Source organism: Mustelus asterias, chromosome 20, assembly GCF_964213995.1.
Source record: "Mustelus asterias chromosome 20, sMusAst1.hap1.1, whole genome shotgun sequence".
In the NCBI taxonomy this organism is placed as follows: Eukaryota; Metazoa; Chordata; class Chondrichthyes; order Carcharhiniformes; family Triakidae; genus Mustelus; species Mustelus asterias.
In genome coordinates this window covers 1,569,809-1,593,003 of record NC_135820.1, presented here as the reverse complement: position 1 = coordinate 1,593,003, position 23,195 = coordinate 1,569,809, and the positions used below count along the sequence as shown (strand labels likewise).

At 45.0% G+C, this 23,195-nt stretch overlaps 1 protein-coding gene across 1 annotated transcript; it reads right to left on the bottom strand.

Moving 5' to 3' along the window:
* Window positions 1-2,136: 2,136 nt before the first annotated feature.
* LOC144508711 (histone-lysine N-methyltransferase PRDM7-like) lies at window positions 2,137-18,207 on the bottom strand. The gene is made up of 10 exons (XM_078237020.1): window positions 18,136-18,207; window positions 16,958-17,081; window positions 14,361-14,483; window positions 13,608-13,678; window positions 11,884-12,016; window positions 10,093-10,230; window positions 8,955-9,226; window positions 5,788-5,855; window positions 4,767-4,957; window positions 2,137-2,555 (listed from the first exon to the last, which is right to left on the bottom strand). The coding sequence occupies exons 1-10, from the start codon at window positions 18,205-18,207 to the stop codon at window positions 2,137-2,139; spliced, it is 1,611 nt and encodes a 536-aa protein (XP_078093146.1).
* Between the last annotated feature and the right edge of the window lie 4,988 nt (window positions 18,208-23,195).

Genomic DNA, 23,195 nt, shown 5'->3' with positions numbered 1-23,195 from the left:
TTCTTCCTTCAAGCTGCTGATCACAGAGGTTTCTCTGTGCACCTTTTGGAAGAAGAAACGCTGGCACGTTTCATCCTGCTCCTTGGAGCGGACCCTCGATCGGAAGATGACTTGGAGGCCGCCGAGGCAAAGAGCGAGGCTTGCTGGCTCTTTCACCTCCCGGACATCCTCCTTGGCATCAACCCCCATCAACTGCAGTTGGAGTAGATTCTGCGCGCTTTTCTGGTCTCGGGACATTTTCCCCCGTCTCTCCCTGGCTTCTGAATCCCTTTTCAGATGAAGAACCTTTTGATGTTATCCTTGGTTGTTTCCCACCAGAGCGATGGAGACTCAGAAAAGCGTTTCACGGTTCTCCAACACTGGTAAACCCTTTTGAGTTCCTCGAGGTTCTCTGGGGTCAGCAGTTCTACGTTTTGCTTCCAGGATCCCTTGCCCATTTTCTGCTTTTCCTCTAGATGACATTCAGCCAGTAGGAGGCAGTGGTCAGAGAAGAACACCGGTTTGACATCGGTGGACCTGACCGTGAGCGCGCGGGACACAAACAGGAAATCAATTCTGGAGCGTACAGACCCGTCTGGCCGTGACCACATGTATCTATGCTGAGCTTCGTCTGCAGGGTTGCTGAAGACAGCGTGCAGCTTGGCATCTTTGACTGTTCCCAACAGGAGTCTGGGCAGAGCATCCAGTTCATTTTCGGCCCTGCTGGATCGCACGGCTGTGTCAACGATACAGTTCAAGTTCCCACCCGGAATGATTGGCCGGGAGGTCGTGAGCAGCAGTGGCAGCTGTTGAAAGACTGCCAGCCGTTCACTCTGAATGGGAAGGGGATGCACTTATCACCCCGAGAGGGCAGTTCTTGTACGTGACATCTGCTACGAGGAGGTATCCACCCACCACCTCCTTAACTTCGGAGATGGTGAAGTTGCGTCCTTGCAGCAGAATGCCGAGGCCAGACGAACGGCAGTCATTCCCACCTGACCAGATGGACGGTCCGTGCGACCACACAACTCGATCAGCGCCTGTCACTGCTGAGGTGAGGTATTCCACACTCCTGCAGGAACAGGAGGTTGGCCTTGATATTGGCCAGGTAGGTTAGGTTGGCCGCACATCGCAAAGTGTCTTTAATACTTTGCACATGAATGGGTGCAAACTTCAAAGACATTTTTAAAGCTTAAAAGATTTGACAGTTCTTACATGTCCAGAGTCTTTCAATCAGCTCCAGTTGCTGCATGCCTGTGGTGCTGACTCTGCAGGGATACAGGGCTGAGGTAGCAGTCCGACACTGCCTCAGGTCCCCGACCGTGACTGGGTGACATCGACGGTGTTCTGTAGCCCTCGGTTGGTGCCGGGGTTGCAGGCCGGTCTCCGCCTTGGATGTTGCTGCTGCTGTTGGTGTCCTCGTTTGTGTTTCCCGGGGTCAAGAGAGTCTCCGCTGCACTGTTGCTTCCGATGGCTGGATGTTCCCCGGCTGTTTCGTTGTTCGTGGTCTGCTGCTGCTGTGGTTCCTGTGCCGCTTTCGTGCTGAGCCTCTTGTTGTTCCATCGGTTGCCAGCTTGTTTTCCCTCGTCTGAGGAGGCGTAGCCAATGAAGGTTCCAGCTGCGGGGGATTTCCTTTCGTGGTCCTTTTTTCAGGAGATTGGGTCCCACCAGGGCTCCTTGAGATCTCCACCCTCCTGCTGCATGGGTTGTACCGCCTTCTGCTGGGGGGTGTGGGTGTCATCGTGCTGTGCTGGGGCATCCACCTTTTCTTCAGAAGCTTTCTCTGTGCCAGCTTCTTTTGCGGTGGAGTTCTTGTTCTCGGAGGAGGCAGGAGTTTCCTTTGCTTTGGCCTTTCTCGCTCCGCCACTGGTGATCTGGACATAGGTTAGCTTTCGTTTGGGGCAGATCTTGTAGACATGGCCAGCCCCCGCACAGGTTGCAGCATTTGCTTTCTTTGCAGTCATTTGTTGAGTGTCCCTCCTGCAAGCAGTTTCTGCAGAAGGTGGTGCTGCAACTTGCGGCAGAATGGCCGGTTTTCCCACAGATGCGGCACACTCATGGCTGCCCCGTGTAATAGAGGAAGCCTCAATTCCCTCCAATGGCAAAATTGGAGGGGGTGCAGAAAGCCTCCCTTGGGGTCGGTCTTCAGGGTGACTTTCACCTGTCTTTTACATGTCCAGACCCATACTTGTCCATCACATCCACGCTCTCTCCCTTCACCTCCACATACCTGGAGAGGAATGTCAACATGTCCGCCGCAGGGACGAAGGGGTTATACATTTGGAAGGTGATAACCCGGTTCCGCTGCAACATAATGGTGAACAGAGGCTCCGCTGTCAGTATAGGGAGGGGCCCCTCTTTGCCTTTTTCCTTCAACGCTGTCAGGCTTTTGAAGCTGACATCAACAAATGGCTGCTTGTTGTACTGCGCCACACCGTAGAAGTCTGCTGCTTGGAATCCACAGCACTCGAACAACACCTTCTTCATGAGGTTATCCCGATCCACAGGCGAGCCTCCTCCTGAAGTCTTCACCCGGATCGTATTTGGCAGCCCTTCACCTGTTGCTGTCGGAGCAGCTGCAGTTATAGCTCTAAAACATTGAGTCTAAACTGTTCTGGCGTTAGGTCCAAGCCAGGAGCTTGAAACTGGCATAAAGATCCACCAGTAGCAGCAGAACTCAAGTGGCCCATTAAAGAGATTTGTGCATGTCATCCAGACTGACAGCACGATGCTGCAGTGAAGGAGTGCTGGACTGTCAGAGGTCCTGTCTTTCAAAGCGTGCGAGACTGCACATTGTCTCCAGGCCACGTTTTACTATCAAGTAAAATTGGGTAAAGTCGGGTGTGAGGGGAGTAGCACGATCCGCGTCCGCCTCTGCGCCGGTTCCCCCTTTACCAAAGCCTGAAAATGGCTGTGATCGGGACTGCGCCTGAAACTGGTGTGACAGCCATTTAAATGTATTTAAATTGACAATGGGCTGCACGCCCAACGTTATCGGCACTTCCCCCTTTACCACCGTGTTCACCCATCCAGAATCGGCACAAAACGGACATGTTCCACAAACGTCCGATTCGGGTGCTCCGGTTAGTGAGAAGGTAAGTGCCAAGCGTTCGACGGCTCTCTGCCTGAGATCGGTGGGTGGTGGGTGGGGAGGGGGCAGGTGTTCCAACAGCTCTCTGCTTGAGATCAGTGGAGGGGAATGGGGGGGTCCGCTGCCATTCTGCCTGTGATCAGTGAAGAGGAAGAGAGATCCGCTGCCACTCTGCCTGTGATCAGTGAAGGGGAAGGGAGACCCACTGCCACTCTGCCTCTGATCAGTGAAGGGGTAGGGGGGCCTGCTGCCACTCTGCCTGAGATTGGTGAAGGGAAAGGGGCAGGAGGGGCCCACGATCGGTCTGGGTGGCGGAGGGGGTGGGGAGATAAGGGGGTCAGTTATGTTGGGGCAATGTCTTTGGGGACCAGGGGGAGGCATTATCCGGCCTGGGAGCGTTGTGTCAGGGGAGCCACATTCTAACATTTATTTTTACTGCACATGCACAGTTCAAGGTGCCGATCGGAGCAGCAGGAATTTGGGTGCGTTAAGCCCTGCCCACAGGCTTCTGAAGCACGAATAGGAATTGCTGATATTTCTGCAGGCAGAATGTGTATGGGGGTGCCTGAGAACGGGTCTAAAAGTCGGATCTGAAACACTCCCAGTTGTGTGAGAGAGGGTGAGTGTGTGTGTGTGTGTGTGTGTGTGTGAGAGGGAGTGTGCGTGGATGCGATAAGGGAATGAGTATCTGTGTGTGTGTGTGAGAGAGGGAGTTCAGTGTGCGTTAAGAGGGGTGAGTGTATCACAGAGAGAGAGGATGAGTATGAGAGACGGGTGAGTTTGTGAGAGAGAGCGAGTGAGTGTTTACGAGAGAGGAAGGTCGTGTGTGAGTGTGCGGGGGGGTGAGTGTATGAGAGAGGGAGTTAGTGATTGTGAGGGAGTTAGAGTGTGTGGGAAATGGAGTGTGTGTGTGTGAGAGGATGAGTGAGTGTGTGCGACGGAGTGAGTGTGAGGGGAAGAGCAGAGTGTGCGTGAGAGACGGTGAAGAGCGTGTGTGAGGGAGGGCATTGAGTATGAATGAGGAGGAGTTGAGTGTGTGTGAGAGGGAGTGAGTGCACTTGAGTGAGAGAGTAGAGTGTGTGAGACAGGGCGGTAGGGTGTGTGTGAGAGAGGGGAAGTCAGTGTTTGGGAGGGTGAGTGTGTATGTGTCCAATACAGGCATCAGCTTTCCAGCATCATTCCTCCCATTAAAGGTGAGAAAATGTAAGAATTAAATATGTTTTAAAATGAGACTTTCCAGATTACCGCCTCTGAAACTGGGTATTACTTCCAGGGACAATGTTGGAGCGTGGGAGGGTGTTTTGGTCAGGGGTAAATGTGAGAGGGTCATGTAGCTGGTGAATGTATTTGTGACCATGTTCCTCTTCATAAATCCGTACAAGTGCACAGATGTAGTCAGAAAAGACTTGTTTACATTTGGTTCCTATGTTTGAACCTATTTCATGACAAAAAGGGGCGTCGATATTAAGAGAAGTCTTGTGGCTCCCTGGTGCACTGGGGAGGTCACTAAGATTCTACAGCACGAGAAGTTTGGGAAGCCCGGATTGATTTTCTGCCTACTGTACAACTGCACCATTAACACCGCAGATTTCACTTTGTAAACAAGTCTATAATGTGGCACTTTGTCACAATGACATTATCACAGAAAACAAAAGAATCTTTCACCTAAGTTCCCAATTTTGGTCAGAATTCTTACATTTCGATTGCTGTTTTGAATTCCACATTGTCATCCATTTGATGCCCAGTTCCTTTGCATATTCATCCCCATACCAGACCAGCAGCTCACAGCGAGGAGGAACAGGCTTGCAGGTCCTGTAGTAAATTTTGCCTTGGTGCTGAAAGGCCACAAGGTTCTGCTCCTCCTCCTTCCTGGCACAGTTAACAAATCTGGAACATAAGTGAATACTCAACTGGTGAAAGCTCAGTTCACATTGTTGCATCAATACACAATGAGAAACATGTTCGTGTCGTGTGTGACAATAACAGGGGATATCTCCACCCATTGCCAAATTTCACCTTCAAGCACACTGTCAGAAGGAGACCAGTGGTCTCAGTGGAGACCAATCACTTCAGTGTAGGTGTCAAAAACAGTCACCTCAACATTTCTGGGAAGATGGATGGGGGGAGGGGGTGGATTTTCGGGGAGGTGGTAGACGTGTCCAGAAATATGCATTTGCTGGTTTCAGAGTCTTCCTGCTGCACTTCCTCTTCTAGAATAAGCCGAGTATTTTGCAGCAAGCCATTTGTCAGGCACCATGTCACATATTAAACACATGTCAAGGGACAAGGATACCCTGCTGGGATCTTTACTCGGAAACCATCTCACTGCCCAACTCCCTTCATCTCCTGAATACTCACTCGGAACTATGCACATGTTTAAATTCAAAGGCTCTGGACCCTCAGTTTGTGTAAAATTAGTTATTTGCAAATCTGCACAAAGGTAGATCCAGGCTGTTCATTGCTGTGTTTGAATGTTGCCACAGCCACCCAGACTGAGAGGCTGTCTGGCTGTGGAGCAGAAACTCCTGCGGCATCATGCTGCAGCTGAGGATTGTAGAGCAAAGAGGAAAACACTGTGAGTCAGAGGGAGGAATGAGAAAATCAGTCCAATCAGCTGGAGAGACAGGGATGGCTTCAGGGTGATCATTCAGCCTCGGGAAGATTGGCTGGGGCCAAGGTGCTCAAATCAGGACAATATTGTATCAGTTTTCCCTTACCTCATCCAATTTGAATTAGATTCATCCTTCGCGTCAATATATTCAAAATCCTGCTTGCCTTTACTGATCTGCAGAAAGGTATTTTCATAAAAGATTATTCAAAGTTTAGAAAATCAATTTGATCTTGATCAAAGTCATCAAGCTGAATACAAATGGCAAAGAGTTGGTCATGGCCTCTCACTTCTTGCAATAAAACTTAACCAAACCCTTATCTGATTTCTGTGATTATTCCATTGAATTAGAAAGCCCAGAGCTGCATACAAGCTACAAACACAGAGGTGGTGAACAGTTTCACGGAGCTTCACAAAGTCAGTCTTCGAGCCATAGAGGTTTACAGCATGGAAACAGGTCGTTCGACCCAACTTGTCCATGCTGTCTTTCTTTCAACCACTAAGCTAGTCCCATTTGCCCGCATTTGGTAACAGATATTGACTATCTCGCTGATCTACGCCCCTCATTATTTTATCAACCTCTATAACATCCTAATAAGCCTCCTGCACTCCAAGGAAAAAAGTCCCAGTCTATCCAGCCTCTCCTTATAACTCAAACCATCAAGTTCCGGGAGCATCCAAGTAAATCTTTACTGCACTCTTTCTAGTTTAATAATATACTTTCTATAATAGGGTGACCAGAACTTTCTATAATAGGGTGCACAATATTCCAATTGTGGCCTTACCAATGTCTTGAACAACTTCAACAAGATGTCCCAACTCCTGTATTCAATGTTCTGACCGATGAAACCAAACATGCCGAATGCCTTCATCGCCACACTGTTCACCTGTGACTCCACTTTCAAGGAGCTATGAACCTGTACCTACCCCTCGATCTCTTTGTTCTATAACTCTACCCATCGCCCTACCATTAACTGAGTAAGCCCTGCCCTGGTTCGATCTGCCAAAATGCATCACCTCGCATTTATCTAAATTAAACTCCATCTGCCATTTGTCAGCCCACTGGCCCAATTGAACAAGATACCGTTGCAATCCGAGATAATCTTCTTCACTGTCCACTATGCCACCACCCTTGGTGTCATCTGCAAACTTACTAACCATGCCTCCTAGGTTCTCATCCAAATCATTAATATAAATGACAAATAACAATGGACCCAGCACTGATCCTTGAGGCGCACCGCTGGTCACAGGCCTCCAGTTTGAAAAACAACCCTCTACAACCACCCTCTGTCTTCTGTCATCAAGCCAATATTGTACATAGGAATATAAGAACTAGGAGCCAGAGTAGGCCATCTGGCCCCTCGAGCCTGTTCTGCCATTCAAAACAAGATCATGGCTGATCTTTTTGTGGACTCAGCTCCACTTACCCACCCGCGCACCACAACCCTTAATTCCTTTACTGTTCAAAAATTTATCTATCTTTGCCTTAAAAGCATTCAGTGAGGTAGCCTCAACTGCTTCACTGGGCAAGGAATTCCACAGATTCACAACCCTTTGTGTGAAGAAGTTCCTCCTCAACACAGTCCTAAATCTGTTCCCGCTTATTTTGAAACTATGCCCCTTAGTTCTAGTTTCACCAGCCAGTGGAAACAACTTCTCTGCTTCTGTCTTATCTGTTCCCTTCATAAGCTTACAAGATCTCCCCTCATTCTTCTGAATTCCAATGAGTATAGCCCCTGTCTACTCAGTCACTCCTCATAAGCCAACCCTTTCAACTCCGGAATCAACCGAGTAAATCTCCTCTGCACACATTCCAGTGCCAGTATATCCTTTCTCAAGAGGAATGTGCTTACCCTGAACCATGATTAACACACTTTTGAGGAATAATCCCTGAACTAAGTGAAGATATCAATGCTCTCTGTCATGTTGCCACCTCTTCCACAACTTCCTCCTAACCTTAGCCTACTCCGTGCTGACCATTTCCCACTCAGATATCTCAAAGACTAACTCATCGCTCCCTCATGGCACCACTTCCCCAACATTGGGAAATCGTGTTAGTTTTGTAAAAAATCAAGGCAACCGTCAACGAGAGACCCATGATAGTCTCAACTCAGCCAAAGAACAAATTATCCTGATTTCCAATGTTCACTTCCTCATGTGTGCAAAAGAATATCAATAAAGTGAAGGGGAGGGAAGATAGAGAACAAGAGATTGAAAAGAAGGAGAATGAAGGAAGAGGAACTGGTTGAGGGGTAGAAGAGAGAGCAGAGGGACAGGAGGATTGCAAAATCAGCTGAGGAGAGAGGTGAGAAAAAGGAGAGAAGGTGTGAGCAGTGAAATGAAAAGTGATTAGAAATAAGGAATGAGTGGGATAACGGAAGACAAACAGGGACAGATAGAAATCAAAATTTGCCTCGGACAACAGCTGAGATTTATCCGAATGACGAATTTTCGGCTGGGGGAAGAGATTTAATCTAAAGGCGAGAGGTTGGGGGGGTCTGAGTTGGTCTTCAGTGAGAGGCGTTTTGTCCAGATGAAGCTCTGGGCCTGAATTCTCCAATCTCACCCGTGTCTGGGATTCTCCAGTCCCGCTGCTGTGAATGGAGATTTGGCCAAGCACCAAATTCTCCATTCTCATTGACAGTGGTGAAGTGTATGATCTTGAAAAATTTTGACTTTTGATTGCTTTCTTAATATTGACAAAGGATCTCTGTAGAATGCTGCAATTAACTTGGATGTATCTTTGGTCCCAGTGGGGTGAATTAAAATGATTTATCCTGTTGTGGTGTTTCGTGGGTTTCAGCCTGATTGAGGTGTATTTGCTTTTTGTTTTCTGTCAGTGGTGATTCCGACTCAAAGCTTTCCTTGGCTGCTGCCAGACCTCCAATGTGCAAATCCAGTAATCCAGTCTGCACTTGTGAACATATCTACATGTTTTCAAACCAAATGAATAAATCAGCCCAATCGGCTCGAGAGATGGATGCGTTCAGGGTGATCATTTGGGCCCTGGGAGATTGGCTGAGGCCAAGATGCTCAAATCCTGACAATATTGTTTCAGTCTTCTCTTACCTCATTCCAATTTGAATTAGATTCATCCTTCACATCAGGTAAAGCTCAATAAAGCTGATTTGTCTTCGCTTGTTTTCTATTTATCAGTTCCATCCAGTAGCAACCAGGAACAGAAATCTTAAATAACTTGTTGAAACTGCATTCAGATAAAGCCTGAACTTTCTCTTGAAACAAGTAAGAAAGTTGAGAACCATTTTCAGAACTCACCATCCATGAATATCCACTGACAGCAGCTGACTCTTCATTTGATATGACTCCTTCATAAGGTCCAAAGTGAACTCCTTTGGGAATAATCTTTCCTTCATTCCATACACCAAGACCCGCTTTTCGAATTTTTGAAGTTGCGATGCTCAGACCCTCTGGAAGGGTTAAGCGTGCTCTGTCTGGTTGGCTGAATTCAACAACCATGTCCTTGATGAATATTGGAGGACCATGCACAGGACATTCTTCAATGAAGAATGTCTCACAATCTTCACAAACTATCAGAAAACAAATTAATTAAAGATCAATCAGGATTTAAGTTCATTATTCAGGGTTTATAAATGTGATGGGGCTTTTTCTGAGAAGGGGAAGATGACCTATCATCGGTCTTTATTGTATAATTGCAATTCAGTTTGCAAATAGAAGCAGGATCTTTCTGTGATTGATCAGATGGTGAAAGTGGCTGGATACCTTCCCTTACTGAAAATAACATCCAGTGCCAGTCAGATCTTCCCCATTCTGTTGTACAAAGGGGTTTGTTGTGGGAAAGGTGTTCAGTCCTTCACTCCAAGAGGCAACACTGATATCGGGAACAATAACAATGCAAACTCTGGCAAAAGTATCTCCAACTAAGCTCCGCCTGAAAAGATGTGCATGGACAGCACTGGAACTTTGAAAGTGGAGACTGAATTTCAAGGAAGGCTGAATATCATGCGTGCAATAACAAGCTACAATTACAGAGACAATTACAAATTGTCACTACCCACATACCATCCCATACTGAGGGACTCCAAACTTGATTCTTAAAGTATATTGAATAAATGTAATGAAATGTATTGCCGAAAATAGACAAAGGCTGTTATTCCTGTAACCAGAGGATTTGAGTTTACAAAAGCAAGAAGTCATATTCTATTTTATTGCACAATTTCAGAATTATAACCAGCAGTTTGGGATTATTTTTGTGATTATATTAAGTTAGTGAAGAAGAATTAGTGCCAGGCAAACACAGGCCTTCACTCCTCCCCTGCCACTACGCTGTGCTGTATTGCTGTCGCAATGCCCTGGCTTACCAAGGCCTTATGTCATCAGACTAACCCTCCCAATAAATTCTTCCTGATACAAAGATTGGATACTTTGTACATACACAAGTAGTCATCATCACAAAGTTCTCTTTCTTCGGTGTAAACTTTTCCCTCTCTATTTCTTAAATTGTATCTTCTACTTTCAATCTCTTTGGTCGTCTGTTGATTTGAAGATCCCACACTATTTCCAGCACAAGCAACTGCGGAATAAATCAAAAACATCATGGACAGAACTTGAACAAATCAACTGTAATTCTTCGTACACAAAACGTTGTCTGTTTGAACAGCAGACATTGAAGATATTTACATAGTACAGATGGACAGGCAGTTGGTACAACTTCAATCACTCCTGCACTGGTCACATTAACACAAGAACATAAGAACTAGGAGCAGGAGTAGGTCACCTGGCCCCTCAAGCCTGCTCCGCCATTCAATAAGATCATGGCTGATTTTTTTGTGGACTCAGCTCCACTTACCCGCCCACTCACCATAACCCTTAATTCCTTTACTGTTCAAAAATGTATCTATCCTTGCCTTCAAAACATTCAATGAGGTAGCCTGCTACCTGAACTACTTCACTGGGCAGGGAATTCCACAGATTCACAACCCTTTCTCTGAAGAAGTTCCTCCTCAACTCAGTCCTAAATCTGCTCCCCCTTATTTTGAGCCTATGCCCCCCTAGTTCTAGATTCACCTGCCAGTGGAAACAACTTCCCTGCTTCTATCTTATGTATTCTCTTCATAATCTTATATGTTTCTATCAGATCTCCCCTCATTCTTCTGAATTCCAAAGAGTACAGCCCCGGTCCACTCAGTCTCTCCTCATAGGCCCACCCCCTCAACTTCGAAATCAACCTCGTGAATCAACTCTGCACCCCCTCCAGTGCCAGTGTATCACTTCTCAAGTAAGGAGACCAAAACTGTACACAGCACTCCAGGTGTGGCCTCACCAGCACCTTATACAGGTGCAACATAACCTCGCTGTTTTTAAACTCCAGCCCTCTCGTAATGCGTGACAAAATTCCATTTGCCTTCTTAATTACCTACTGCACCTGCAAACCATATGATACATGCACAAGGACACCCAGGTCCCTCTGCACAGCAGCATGCTGCAATTTCATACCATTTAAAAATTGGTCCATTTTGCTGTTACTCCTACCAAAATGGATGACCTCACATTTACCAACATTGCACTCCATTTGCCAGACCCTTGCCCACTCACTTAGACTATCTATATCCCTTTGCAGACAATCAACATCCTCTGCACACTTTGCTCTGCCACTCATCTTAGCGTCATCTGCAAATTTGGACACATTACACTTGGTCACCAACTCCAAATCGTAAACAATTGCAGTCTCAACACTGATCCTTGAGGTACACCATTCGTCACTGGTCGCCAAGCAGAAAAACACCCATTTACCCCCACTCTTTGCTTTCTGTTAGTGAACCAATCCTCTATCCATGCATTCCCCGCAACACCTGCACGTTTATCTAATGCAGGCACCTTGTCGAATGTCTTCTGGAAATCCAGATACACCACATTCACAGGTTCCCCATTGTCCACTGCGCATGTAAAGTTCTCAAAGAATTCCACCAAATTAGTCAAACATGACCTGACCTTCATGAACCCACACTGCTTCTTTCCAATGAGACAATTTATATCCAGATGTCTCGCTATTTTTTCCTTGATGATAGATTCAAGCATTTTCCCTACTACATATTCGACATAGAGAAAATCATCCTTGAAATTTCCCCAAGTATTTAAAATCAGTCTACATTACTGAAATCCTTTATTCCAGGACAAAAACCTATATTGGATTCACTACGAGCATCACTTTCCCAAACTAATGTACCTGTTTCTTTGTTGATATTTTTAACGGAAACTGTCTCTTCCATAGCTGAGACAGTGTCATTCGGGAAGCCCCCAAAGCCATCATTTTTATCCTCTTCTGAAGGGGATGCAATCGATGATGGATCTTTTTGGTTCTAAATGGAGAAAATGTGGATTTTTCATTTTTTGTATTTGTATTTATCGATAATCCACTCCGTTATTTATGATATATTTCCTAATCAAAGGTGTCCCACAACCCATCTGAGAAAACCAGTCGCTCACCAGTGTAGCATCAAGCTTAACATTTCAGAAAGTTCCCAGGTTTGATACAATCCTCCTGTGTTCTGTTCGCTGATATCAGCAATTGGAGCAAACTCATGCACAATCGCTGGAAGAGAAGTAGTTTTGTCCAACAAACAACATAGAATTCTACCTGAGGTACACAAGCAACTGGAAATTTCTCACACATGGCACTATCTATTTGAATTTAAGCACATCCACATGTCTACAAGGCAATTACAGAAAGAAAATCCACAATTGAGGAATTATCTGTGTGAGTAAATAATAATCAGATACTATACTCGGTTTTCTTTCATTCGCTCAGCTTTTCTGACGAAATTAAAGTATGCTCTATCGGTGTTAATTATTATCCATTCTCTTGTTCAAATCACTACACAGCAAATATTAACAAGAAAATCAAGACTCAGAGATCATGAAATGAGAGCTTGATCATGATGCCTTCCAACACCACACACAAACTGATTTTTCCAGTGGAGCTCAAGACGTCAAAACTGCAGTGACCCTGATTCAGCCCAGCTGTAGCTTTCAGTGACTTATCAATGATCACTGAGGTTTATCTTTGTGAACCATACTCTGGAGCCTCATGGTTACAAATAAAGTTAATGTCCACCATCTAAGAAATTTGGAACAATTTATTCATCAACAACATTACGAAAAGTTAATTTTCCGAATCCCCAAGTCATGAAATTCAAACAGGACAAACTGCAGTTACAGAATGTAAGTACAAGTACAATTAAGTTACCAGGGACACTGAGCAGGCATGTCACATTGATAAAAGGAAACATTAAGTGTTGGAAAAGGGTGGGTTAAAATCCTGGAACTCTATCATACAAACCATAGAAATCATAGAAACCCTACAGTACAGAAAGAGGCCATTCGGCCCATCGACACTGCACCGACCACAATCCCACCCAGGTCCTACCCCCATATCCCTACATATTTTACCCGCTAATCCCTCGAATCTACGCATCCCAGGACACAAAGGGGCAATTTTAGCATGGCCAATCAACCTAACCCGCACATCTTTGGACTGTGGGAGGAAACCGGAGCACCCGGAGGAAACCCACGCAGGCATGAGGAGAATGTGCAAACTCCACACAGACAGTGACCCAAGCCGGGAATCGATCCCTACAAGCACTGAGGGTGTACCTACACCATGTGGATGGCAGCAGCTCAAGAAGGTACCTCATCACCACCATCTCAAGGGCAATTAGGGATGGACTAGCTGGTCACGCCCAATGAGCTGATATTAAATAAATGAAGACAGAAAATGCTGAAAGTGTGGAGAGGTCAATTTCAGTCTGAAGGCGAACAGCTGGTTAAAGTTAGAGATGGGATCCTGCAGCTCGATATCTTTCTGATGCTGACAGGCCTGCAGTGAATATCGAACAGCTTGTTTCCATCTGGATATAATTGTCTCGATAGAATTTCTGTCCATTGAATTACCTTTCTGATGGAAACATTCTCAGTCTTCTTGCTATCTTCATTCTTGAAAGGAAGCTTCAAGCTTCTCACCTCTTTGAAAGAATAATAATGATAGTTTAGATTTCTGTTTTCACATGTTTCTGCTTTTTATGTTAGCAGAGCGGCAATTCCAGAAATATGTAACATTCTGTATCTAAAGTCAGATCAAAACATAAATAAACTTAAAAATTAGACAAAGAAAGCTTACATTAATTTCCTATGTCCATATACAGGTACACGCAAAATGTTTCCAGTTCTCAGAGACTGGTGGAAGCCTCTGGGGCTGGGCTGAATCATCACCCAAGGAAATTATATTTCTGTTCAGTTAGTTCAATTTCCTTTGAATTTTTGGCTCAGTTACATTGTCCCATCACAGACTGTCATCCATTTAATGATTTTTAGTTCATTTTGTCTTATCAAATGAATATACACAAAAGTTAGCATCACACATTTAATCTGATTGGTCCTCGGGTTCCAGTCCCACTCTGGCAAAAGATGTTCAACTCCTTTGAAAACACAGAAGGCGAACAATTTACGCTGAATTCTGCTCCCTCAATGAAAGTGAGAGTTATACACAAAACTAAAGAAAAATGTCATTCAATTTATTTATCTTCCGGCTGTCTAAAACTCACAGTAAAGTAACTGTCCTTGACGAGCTCAAGGCAAGACTGATTATAATCAGGGTGAACAAAAAGTGCTTTGAATATTTTCATGAAGAAAACATTTTCAATTTACGTGGTGGGTTTTTCACAAGACGTTTAGGTGTCCAATCTTCATCTGAATTACTAGATTCATACACAGGAGGTTGACGCCCCCTGCCATGTCTTGACATGAATGCTGGCTTTGGTGCATTCAATCCTGCAAAAATTAAAATATTCCAATTACCTGCAGTATTTAATTTGACTTCGCTTACTGACATTAGGTACATGCTGAATTAATCCAACCATTTTAGAATATCAGGAAAGGGTAGTACAGAGAGTTTCTTTCCACCTTTGGCAACTGAATTTAAATTCTGCCCAACCTCCTCAGATGAAAAGGGGATTTCATCTCATGCTAGAGTGCTGGAAACATAGCACTCAGACCCATGACATCGAAGAGTCTTCTCAAAGTTGTTATTTCTGGTACCTCACTGATCCCTATTCCACCAATTGCAGAGTTGAAAGAAAGGAGCTTTACATTTGTGACAGCTGATGGTCACTCTCTGATCCTGAGGAGTAAATAAACCTGTTGGACTTGAACCTGGTGTTGTGAGACTTCTTACTGCCCGGAAAGGCAGGGCAATAATGACATCTGAGATGCACAGTTTGCCTCCATTATACCTGTGCTAGAATCTATATAGAGAAGGAGTGAGGGAGGAAACTTCAATTTTTCACCCAGTTCCATTCATTTCTCCATCAAGTGAAACAGAATAGTACTCTTCACTTTACTTTTTTTTTCATGAGATTTGGGCATCACTGGTTGGGCCAACATTTATTGCCCATCCCTAATTGAACTGAGTGGCTTGCTCGGTCATTTCAGAGGGCAGTTAAGAATGAACCACAATGCTGTAGGGTTGGAGTCACATGTAGGCAGATGAGAGATTTCCCTCCCTAAAGGATTAGTGAACCAGATGGGAGAGTTTTACAACAATGGTTTCATGGTCATCGTTAAATTGTTATTTCCAGATTTTATCGAATTCAAATTGCACCCTCTGCCATGGAGGGATAAAACTCGGATCCCCAGAGCATTGCCCTGGATTACGAGTCCAGTGACAATACCACTGCACACCGCCTCTCCACTGCTTTCAAACAGTCTCTGTCTTCTTCCGAACTGCAATATTCCTCCTTATATCAACCAGGGTAATCTTTACCTTTATGAATGTGGATATTGAGTTGTTCGCTCATTTACCGTTCATGGTAATTTCTACACAAATCTGTGGTTACAAACCAATCATGACAAGAGGTCACAATTTTACCTTTCTGTGAAGGCCATTAGCTCTCTGATATAAATCATTATATTTCATTATGGTGTAAAATGGCCAATATCGATTGGAAATCAATTGTTGGAGACACTGGTGCATCATCGGTTTGGAAGCTGTCCTCTCAAGGAAGGGAGGATGTGAGGGAAAAGTGTACATACCCTCACGCATCTTTCAAAACTGCAATGACAGGTGCTGAGGAAGACTGCTACCAAACACACTTTCAGCTACATTCAGTAGTTTGCTTGATAGAGATTAGTGGGGCTGGAAAGAATCTCATAACATGAAAGCTGTCAGCTTCTTAAAGTCGATTATTTGTGAAAATGTTCTGCACAATAATAGTTTAGAACATAGAACAGTACAGCACAGCACAGGCCCTTCAGCCCTCTATGTTATGCCGAGCTTTGTCCGAAACCAAGATCAAGCTATCCCACTCCCTATCATTCTGGTGTGCTCCATGTGCCTATCTAATAACCGCTTGAAAGTTCCAAAAGTGTCTGACTCCACTATCACAGCAGGCAGTCCATTCCATCCCCAACCACTCTCTGAGTAAAGCACCTACCTCGGACATCCCTCCTATATAAACGCTAACACACTATAGGCCTTCTGCACGGCTCTATCCACTTGAGTGCAACCTTCAGAGATCTGTGGATATGAACCCCAAGATCTCTCTGTTCCTCCACATTCCTCAGAGTCCTGCCGTTGACCCTGTAATCCGCATTCAAATTTGTCCTACCAAATGAATCACCTCGCACTTCTCACGGTTAAACTCCATCTGCCATTTTTCGGCCCAGCTCTGCATCCTATCAATGTCTGAATTTGTTTTAAATTCACAAAGATCACAAACTCCCACATGCAATGTGGGTTGGGCAGTTCGCTCATTTCCAGCACAGTGACATAGCATTGGGAGTAATGATCTGACTTTAGCTTGGGAAGGAGTAAAAATATCGATCGAGAGATTAACATTTCTTGACAATACAGTTTTCCTGCTGGAAAGTACACATGAGCTGGTCCGGTGAGCAAGGATCAGCTTTCCCATCTCCCACATCACATTGCCGCTAACACTCAGACAGGATTTTTCACTGCAGCATTCCTGATGCACAGAAGAAAGAACATTTGGAAATTCAGCTGGTTATTTCACAGCCGTTAGTTTAATATTCAGAGGCTCACAGCCTGATGCTGGGGAATTTCTCAATATTCATTCCTGAAGTCTCAGCACTGATGAAATGGAAATTCCCAGACAAAATGTCTGTCCTCTTCAGAGATTGTCCACTTGTGTGTAACATCGGAAGAATGCTGTGCCTGTGTGTGTCAAAGTTTTCAGAAGGGGGAGTGAGAAATGTAGAAAGGAAAACATCACTGATTTTGTACAGACCTATAGCAAGCATGGCCTCATAGTTCCGCTTCACATTCTTATACCGGACCTTTTCCCATTCACTTAGCTCTGCCCATTCATCTTTGGAAAAGTGAGCGGAAATGTCTTTAAACTGGTCTGTAATCTGGAAATGCAAAACAATTGTGATTCCTCACTCATCACTGAATCAGTAATATTCACCAACATAAGCTCTATAAATGTAGGGTTAGCCTCCCTGTCAGCTCTGCCATCCTGTATAAGAGTGACATCCACTCGAAAGCAAGGCCTCCATAATCACCGGTAGAAAACTGACATAAAGAACAGTTTCTCGACAAAACAATTCAATGAAGTGATGGTGAGATTGTTATTCATGTGATCTTGGGGTTGTGACTCATTAAAAACAGAACTGGACAAGGCCAAGAGGCACCACCTCGATCAGATCACCCCTCATATCCAGGGAAGTTCACTCCATATTTGATGGGAGCTAAGATGGAATGGAATGAAAAAGGCAAATTCAAAAACATGCTTTCAATTAAATTGGAACAACAGGACTGGGATCAACCTGGAAAAAGAAAGCTCAGAATTAATGTCACAGGGAAAATTATCAAGAACTGAAAGTCACCTGGTCAGATAGCAGGAAAAAAATAATTTAAACTTATATTTTGAGAAGGACTTTGTATATTTCCACAGGAAGGATCAATTAGATGGACTGAATTGTCTCTGATCAATATTGATATTTTTTATCCCATTGACACACTGGGGAACTCACTCACTCCCGACTGACAGTATTAATGTGACTGACCAGCTGAATCTACCCCATCACAAGCTGCAATAAATATCTAACTGACCAGCTGAATTTTATTTATTTATTCGTCACAAATAAGTACATTAACACTGCAATGAAGTTACTGTGAAATTCACCGAGTCACCTCAGTCCGTCGCCTGGTCAGGTCAATGCACCCTAACCAGCACGTCTTTCAAACTGTGGGAGGAAACTGGAGCACCCGGAGGAAACCCACGCAGACACGGGGAGAATGTGCAAACGCCACACAGACGGTGACCCAAGCACGGGAATTGAACCCGGATGCATGGAGCTGTGCGGCAGCAGTGCTCACCACTGTGCTCCATCTCAATCTGCAATAAATAACCAGACCAGCATTTTCTATCTGGTTTCCATTTCAAGTCTCCCAGGATCTTACCTCGGATTTCCTCTGCTCAGACAGGGTCTTTCCCTCTCCACTATCAGCTCTGTCACTCTTACTTTTACCCATCGCCTTCCTGAGAACTGGGCACCTGATTCACTCGACTTTTCCCGAGAATGTTTTCTGTGCTAATCTACCCCACAGGTCTTTGAATAGTTATGTCCCAGGTCTATTATTTCTTCCTTTTCTTGTTCCCTCACAATCTGAAATGAAGTCCAATCTCAGTTAAATACTTTCCCATCAGCAGCAGTGTCTAATGTTTATGGTACTAATGTCTGAAGCTGTCTTTTTTACTGACTTTCCCTCAGCCTAACACCACCACAATCTCTTTCTCACTAAAATTAAACACACCAGCTCCTGTCTCCCCTCAGGAAATTCAAATATTATCTAAAAAGCATCTGAAATATTAAATACAATTTATAAATTGAATTTGCCGAATAATAATCTAAATGCAAATAAATCCTTACAATACAAAACTATTCCAAACTAATTTTCCTATTTCATAAACTGGGAATAAAATTTCTAAACTGAATTATTATTTTTCTCACCAATTTATCAAATATAAAATTCAAATCAAAATAATGAAATTTAAATTTAAATTCTTTCAGGAAAAGATTCCTTGAATTTAGATCTAATGATTTGATGAAATAATCTGCAGTAATTTAATCTCTGCTCTTGTTTCTCTCTCAGGCAGTTTAAATAATTTCTCTGAATGATTGAAGTTTAAATTGTAGCTGTCGCTCTCCTCAGTTATTTCTTTCAGCTCCAGTCCCTCAGTGTGTGAAAGGTTGAAATGAATTGAGAATGATTTGCTCCCTCTGCCACACTCTGTTGACTATCTCCGTCCGCCCAGCCTCACTCCTCCCTCTCCCTCCTTCAGCCTCCCGCAAACTCAGCACCGTGCGGCCCCGCCGCCTCTATTTATATCCCCGACCCCTCCCTGAAGGACGACTTCAGCCTCGAGCTTCTTCTGCTCCTTGGCGCCTTTTTTCGAAGCCCTCGCGCTCCGTCTCCCCGGGCCGGCACGTGCTGGCGCGCAGGCGCACTCTCTTCGCACCGCCGGCGCTCGCGCCACCGCCCAACCGGGAAAGATTCTGCTCCAATTGTGACCTCTGCCGTGATCATTGCAGTCAGATTAATGCAATGTGCCTCACAAAATCACCTCAATAGCTTCACCTGCCACTGAAACAAGAACAAACCTTTCAATGAATAAAACTCATTATTCTGATTTACTCCACCTTTGCTTTCACTGGAAAGAATTTGGGATCAGCAAATTGAAGAACGGAACAAAAAGTCTGAAAGTTTGAAATACAGTTTTGTAAAACAGAGAAATGTTTCGACTGAAGAAAGGGAACTTTGCAAAGATGATTAGTTGTGTGTGTGCAAAGTAACCAATCCATTTCGTTAGGGCAGGAAGAATTAATTAGGAGGGTTGGGTTGGTGAGGTGACACAATGCCTGGGTAGAGCAGGGCATTTACAGAGCAATACAGCGTGTGACAGGAGAGGAATCCAGACCTGTGTTTACACACAAACTGGTGCTGATCGTGCTCCATGAATAAAAACACACACTCTCCCCCAAACATTTGATCATTTTGAAATTGTGTAATAAAATAGATCGCTGCTTTCAGTAATTGTAAGCAAATGATCCCCATTATGGAGAATAACATTGCCTTGTTTATTTAAGACAATCCTTTCAATTGCGGTCATTCGATTTCTGAAAGCCAGTGGTTCTTCTCATGGGCGACTCGCACCATTAGTGGACGGTGTATTTATCTGTTTTCATCCTGAAAATAATATCCAACAGATGGTGGAACTGTTCACTGAGAAACTATAAGGTATCGCAGTGAGAGGTTCGGGATATTTAGGCTTTCCGTGTGGATGCCTGAGGTTTTCCAAATCTAATTCATGCTCCATAAGCATCTGAGTTTTGTGACAGGCAGTCAGGACTCTAAATGAAGCCCAAGGGTATTTACCAAACAGAATTTCATTCAGATGTGGCTCCTTTTACTGAAGGGGTCAAACAGGGACATCACAGAGCAAGCCTCGCCCTCACAATGAGTCTCACCGTCAGATCAAACATCACAACAGGTTGATAACTGAGTATATTGGAGGCAGGAGGCTAAATAATCAGTTTCAGTGAAGGAAATGCAGTTGGACAGAATGCATTTTCGGACGTGGGAATCTGTTTCTACTTTCCAGATCATTCTGTCATTGTGAACTGAATGAAAGCCCCAGGAGTGTTTGATCAACTCTTTCATCAAGGTGAAGTCCACCTTAGCTGGTTCAGTCAAACCGTGAGATCACAGAGCAAGTCCCATCCTCACGCTGAGCGTCACAATGAGTTCAGACATCACAATAGCTTCAAAAACACAACAACTTTGAGTGAAAGAAATGGAACTGCACAGATTGGTACTAACTGCCCATCTATCTCGAAGTCAAGGGTGGTCGCCTGGAAGATCTGGACAAATTTACTTTGTGAACTGAGTGTGAGGAACAGCAACACCATCAAGCGATAGATTCGAGAGAAGGCTGAGGACATTGATAGCTTGTCTTTATTTTATTATTCTTTCACGGGAGGTGGGCATTGCTGGCAAGACCAGAATTTGTTGCCCTTGAATAAAGTGTTTTGCTCGGCCGTTTACAAGCCAGTTAAGAATCAACATGCGTACTGTGTAGCTTCTGACCATCATGATGAGCAATATAATCAGTATAACAGACCCAGTGATACTGAAGCGCAATCGGGTGGATTAATTGAAGTTGTTGTTGCGAGTTACTCTTCGTTATTGTTATTCATGGGAAATCTGTGTCATGGATGCTCGGACTGATGGTTACACAACCTCACTGTCAAATAATTCCTTATTGTCCCTCACCAACCGACTACAACCTGTTCTTGAATTTGTTTCTTACTCTTCTGTATCTCAACAAAACAGAATCTGCTTCTTGTCAATTTAGCTCAGCTTTGTGAAGTTTGAATCGAATGAAATTCAGAAATATTGTAAATAAACGCTATGATCATTTTTGCTCGAGTGATGTAAATATTTGTGCGCTGTGATTTGAGTCAATTAATGATGATGTCAGATACGGTGCCTTAAATTTTAGACCAGAGCTAAATGATTAGTTTTGAATATATGTGATGTAAAATGACAGCTAAATGATTGCTTTGGAGGGAAATTGATATTTAGTGAGTGCAAATGAAAGCCGTTGAACATAAATAATGTCAAACCTTTCAGGTAGGGTCTGATGTCTCTTGTATTCCAGTATCCTGAAAACTCATAGAAAGGTACCAATGTGGTGGATGGATTACTGAGCATGAACATTGGAAGTTTGGTGGCAGCCAAGGAACTACTTGAGGTGGAATAATCAACAACGGGAAGAAAGAAAGATGCAGTTGCCTCAGGGTTAGAAATGAGAATAAAAGTTCATTTGAACTTAAAAGAGGGGCTGGATTGAACCCCACCAGCTTCTAATATATAATGAGATGTCAAGTTTCTTTCTCTTTCCCATTGAGCCTCATGTTGTCCCCTCCCCCCATGAGTGGCTGAAGTGGGGCTTTGGCGCCTTTTTTCAAAGCCCTCGCGCTCCGGCTCCTTGGGCACGTGAGGCACGCGCTCACCTCACGCCGGGCAACGCGCTGATTGGCGGAGTTCGAATCACGTGTCACCTGTCCCAACGGCCCAGGGGGAGTCGCTGCTATAAATAGAGCCGGCGTCGAGAATCGAGCGGGAGAAAACAGGAGGCTGAGCTGGAGGAGGAGGGAGCGAGGCTGGGCAGGAGGAGGGAGCGAGGCTGGGCAGGAGGAGGGAGCGAGGCTGGGCAGGAGGAGGGAGCGAGGCTGGGCAGGAGGAGGGAGCGAGGCTGGGCAGGAGGAGGGAGCGAGGCTGGGCAGGAGGAGGGAGCGAGGCTGGGCAGGAGGAGGGAGCGAGGCTGGGCAGGAGGGAGAGGCTGGGCAGGAGGGAGAGGCTGGGCAGGAGGGAGAGGCTGGGCAGGAGGGAGAGGCTGGGCAGGAGGAGGGAGCGAGGCTGGGCAGGAGGAGGGAGCGAGGCTGGGCAGGAGGAGGGAGCGAGGCTGGGCAGGAGGGAGTGAGGCTGGGCAGGAGAGAGGCTGGGCAAGAGACTAACACTACAAAGTAAGCACACCGGCTCCTGTTTTCCCTCAGTAAATATTACTTTTTCACTGAAATAAATGATCACACGTCTAAAACATTAAATGCAATTTGCAAACTAATTTCCTCATAAAGCTGATGAAATTTAACTTAATTGTTTCAGAAAAAGCTCCATGTATTTCTCTCTCGTGATTTGATGAAATAATCTGCAGTAATTTAATCTCTGCTCTTGTTTTTCTCTCTCAGTTTAAATAATTTCTCTGAATGATTGAAGTTTAAATTGTAGCTGTAGCTCTCCTCAGTTATTTCTTTCAGCTCCAGTCCCTCAGTGAGTGAAAGGCTGAAATGAATTGAGAATGATTTGCTCCCTCTGCCACCCTCTGTTGACTATCTCCGTCCGCCCAGCCTCACTCCTCCCTCTCCTTCCTTCAGCCTCCCGCAAACTCAGCACCGTGCGGCCCCGCCGCCTCTATTTATATCCCCGACCCCTCCCTGAAGGACGACTTCAGCCTCGAGCTTCTCCTGCTTCTTGCCGCCTTTTTTTCGAAGCCCACGCGCTCCGCCTCTCAGGTTCGGCACGTGCTGGTGCGCAGGCGCACTCTCTTCGCACAGCCGGCGCTCGAGCCACCGCCCGTCAGGGGCAGGTGGAGCGCGGGTCACGTGTCTCCCTTCCAGCGTCCGGCCGCAGGGAGGTCCGAGGCTTGAAATAGAGGCGGTGCCGCTGTGCGGTGGGCGGGGCTGCAGAAGGGGCGGGGCTGCAGGAGGGGGCGGGGCACTGAGCTGCCTGTGTTTCGTCTTTCCACAAAGTTAATTCAGGAATGTTCTCATCATAAACCTCAGCAAGAGTCTTTATTGATTCAACCCTGGTTAACAGTTCAACTTACACATGGGAATAATTTAAATACAATACAGAATAGTACAAATCACAGTTTATTTCAGTGTATCTAACTTGTG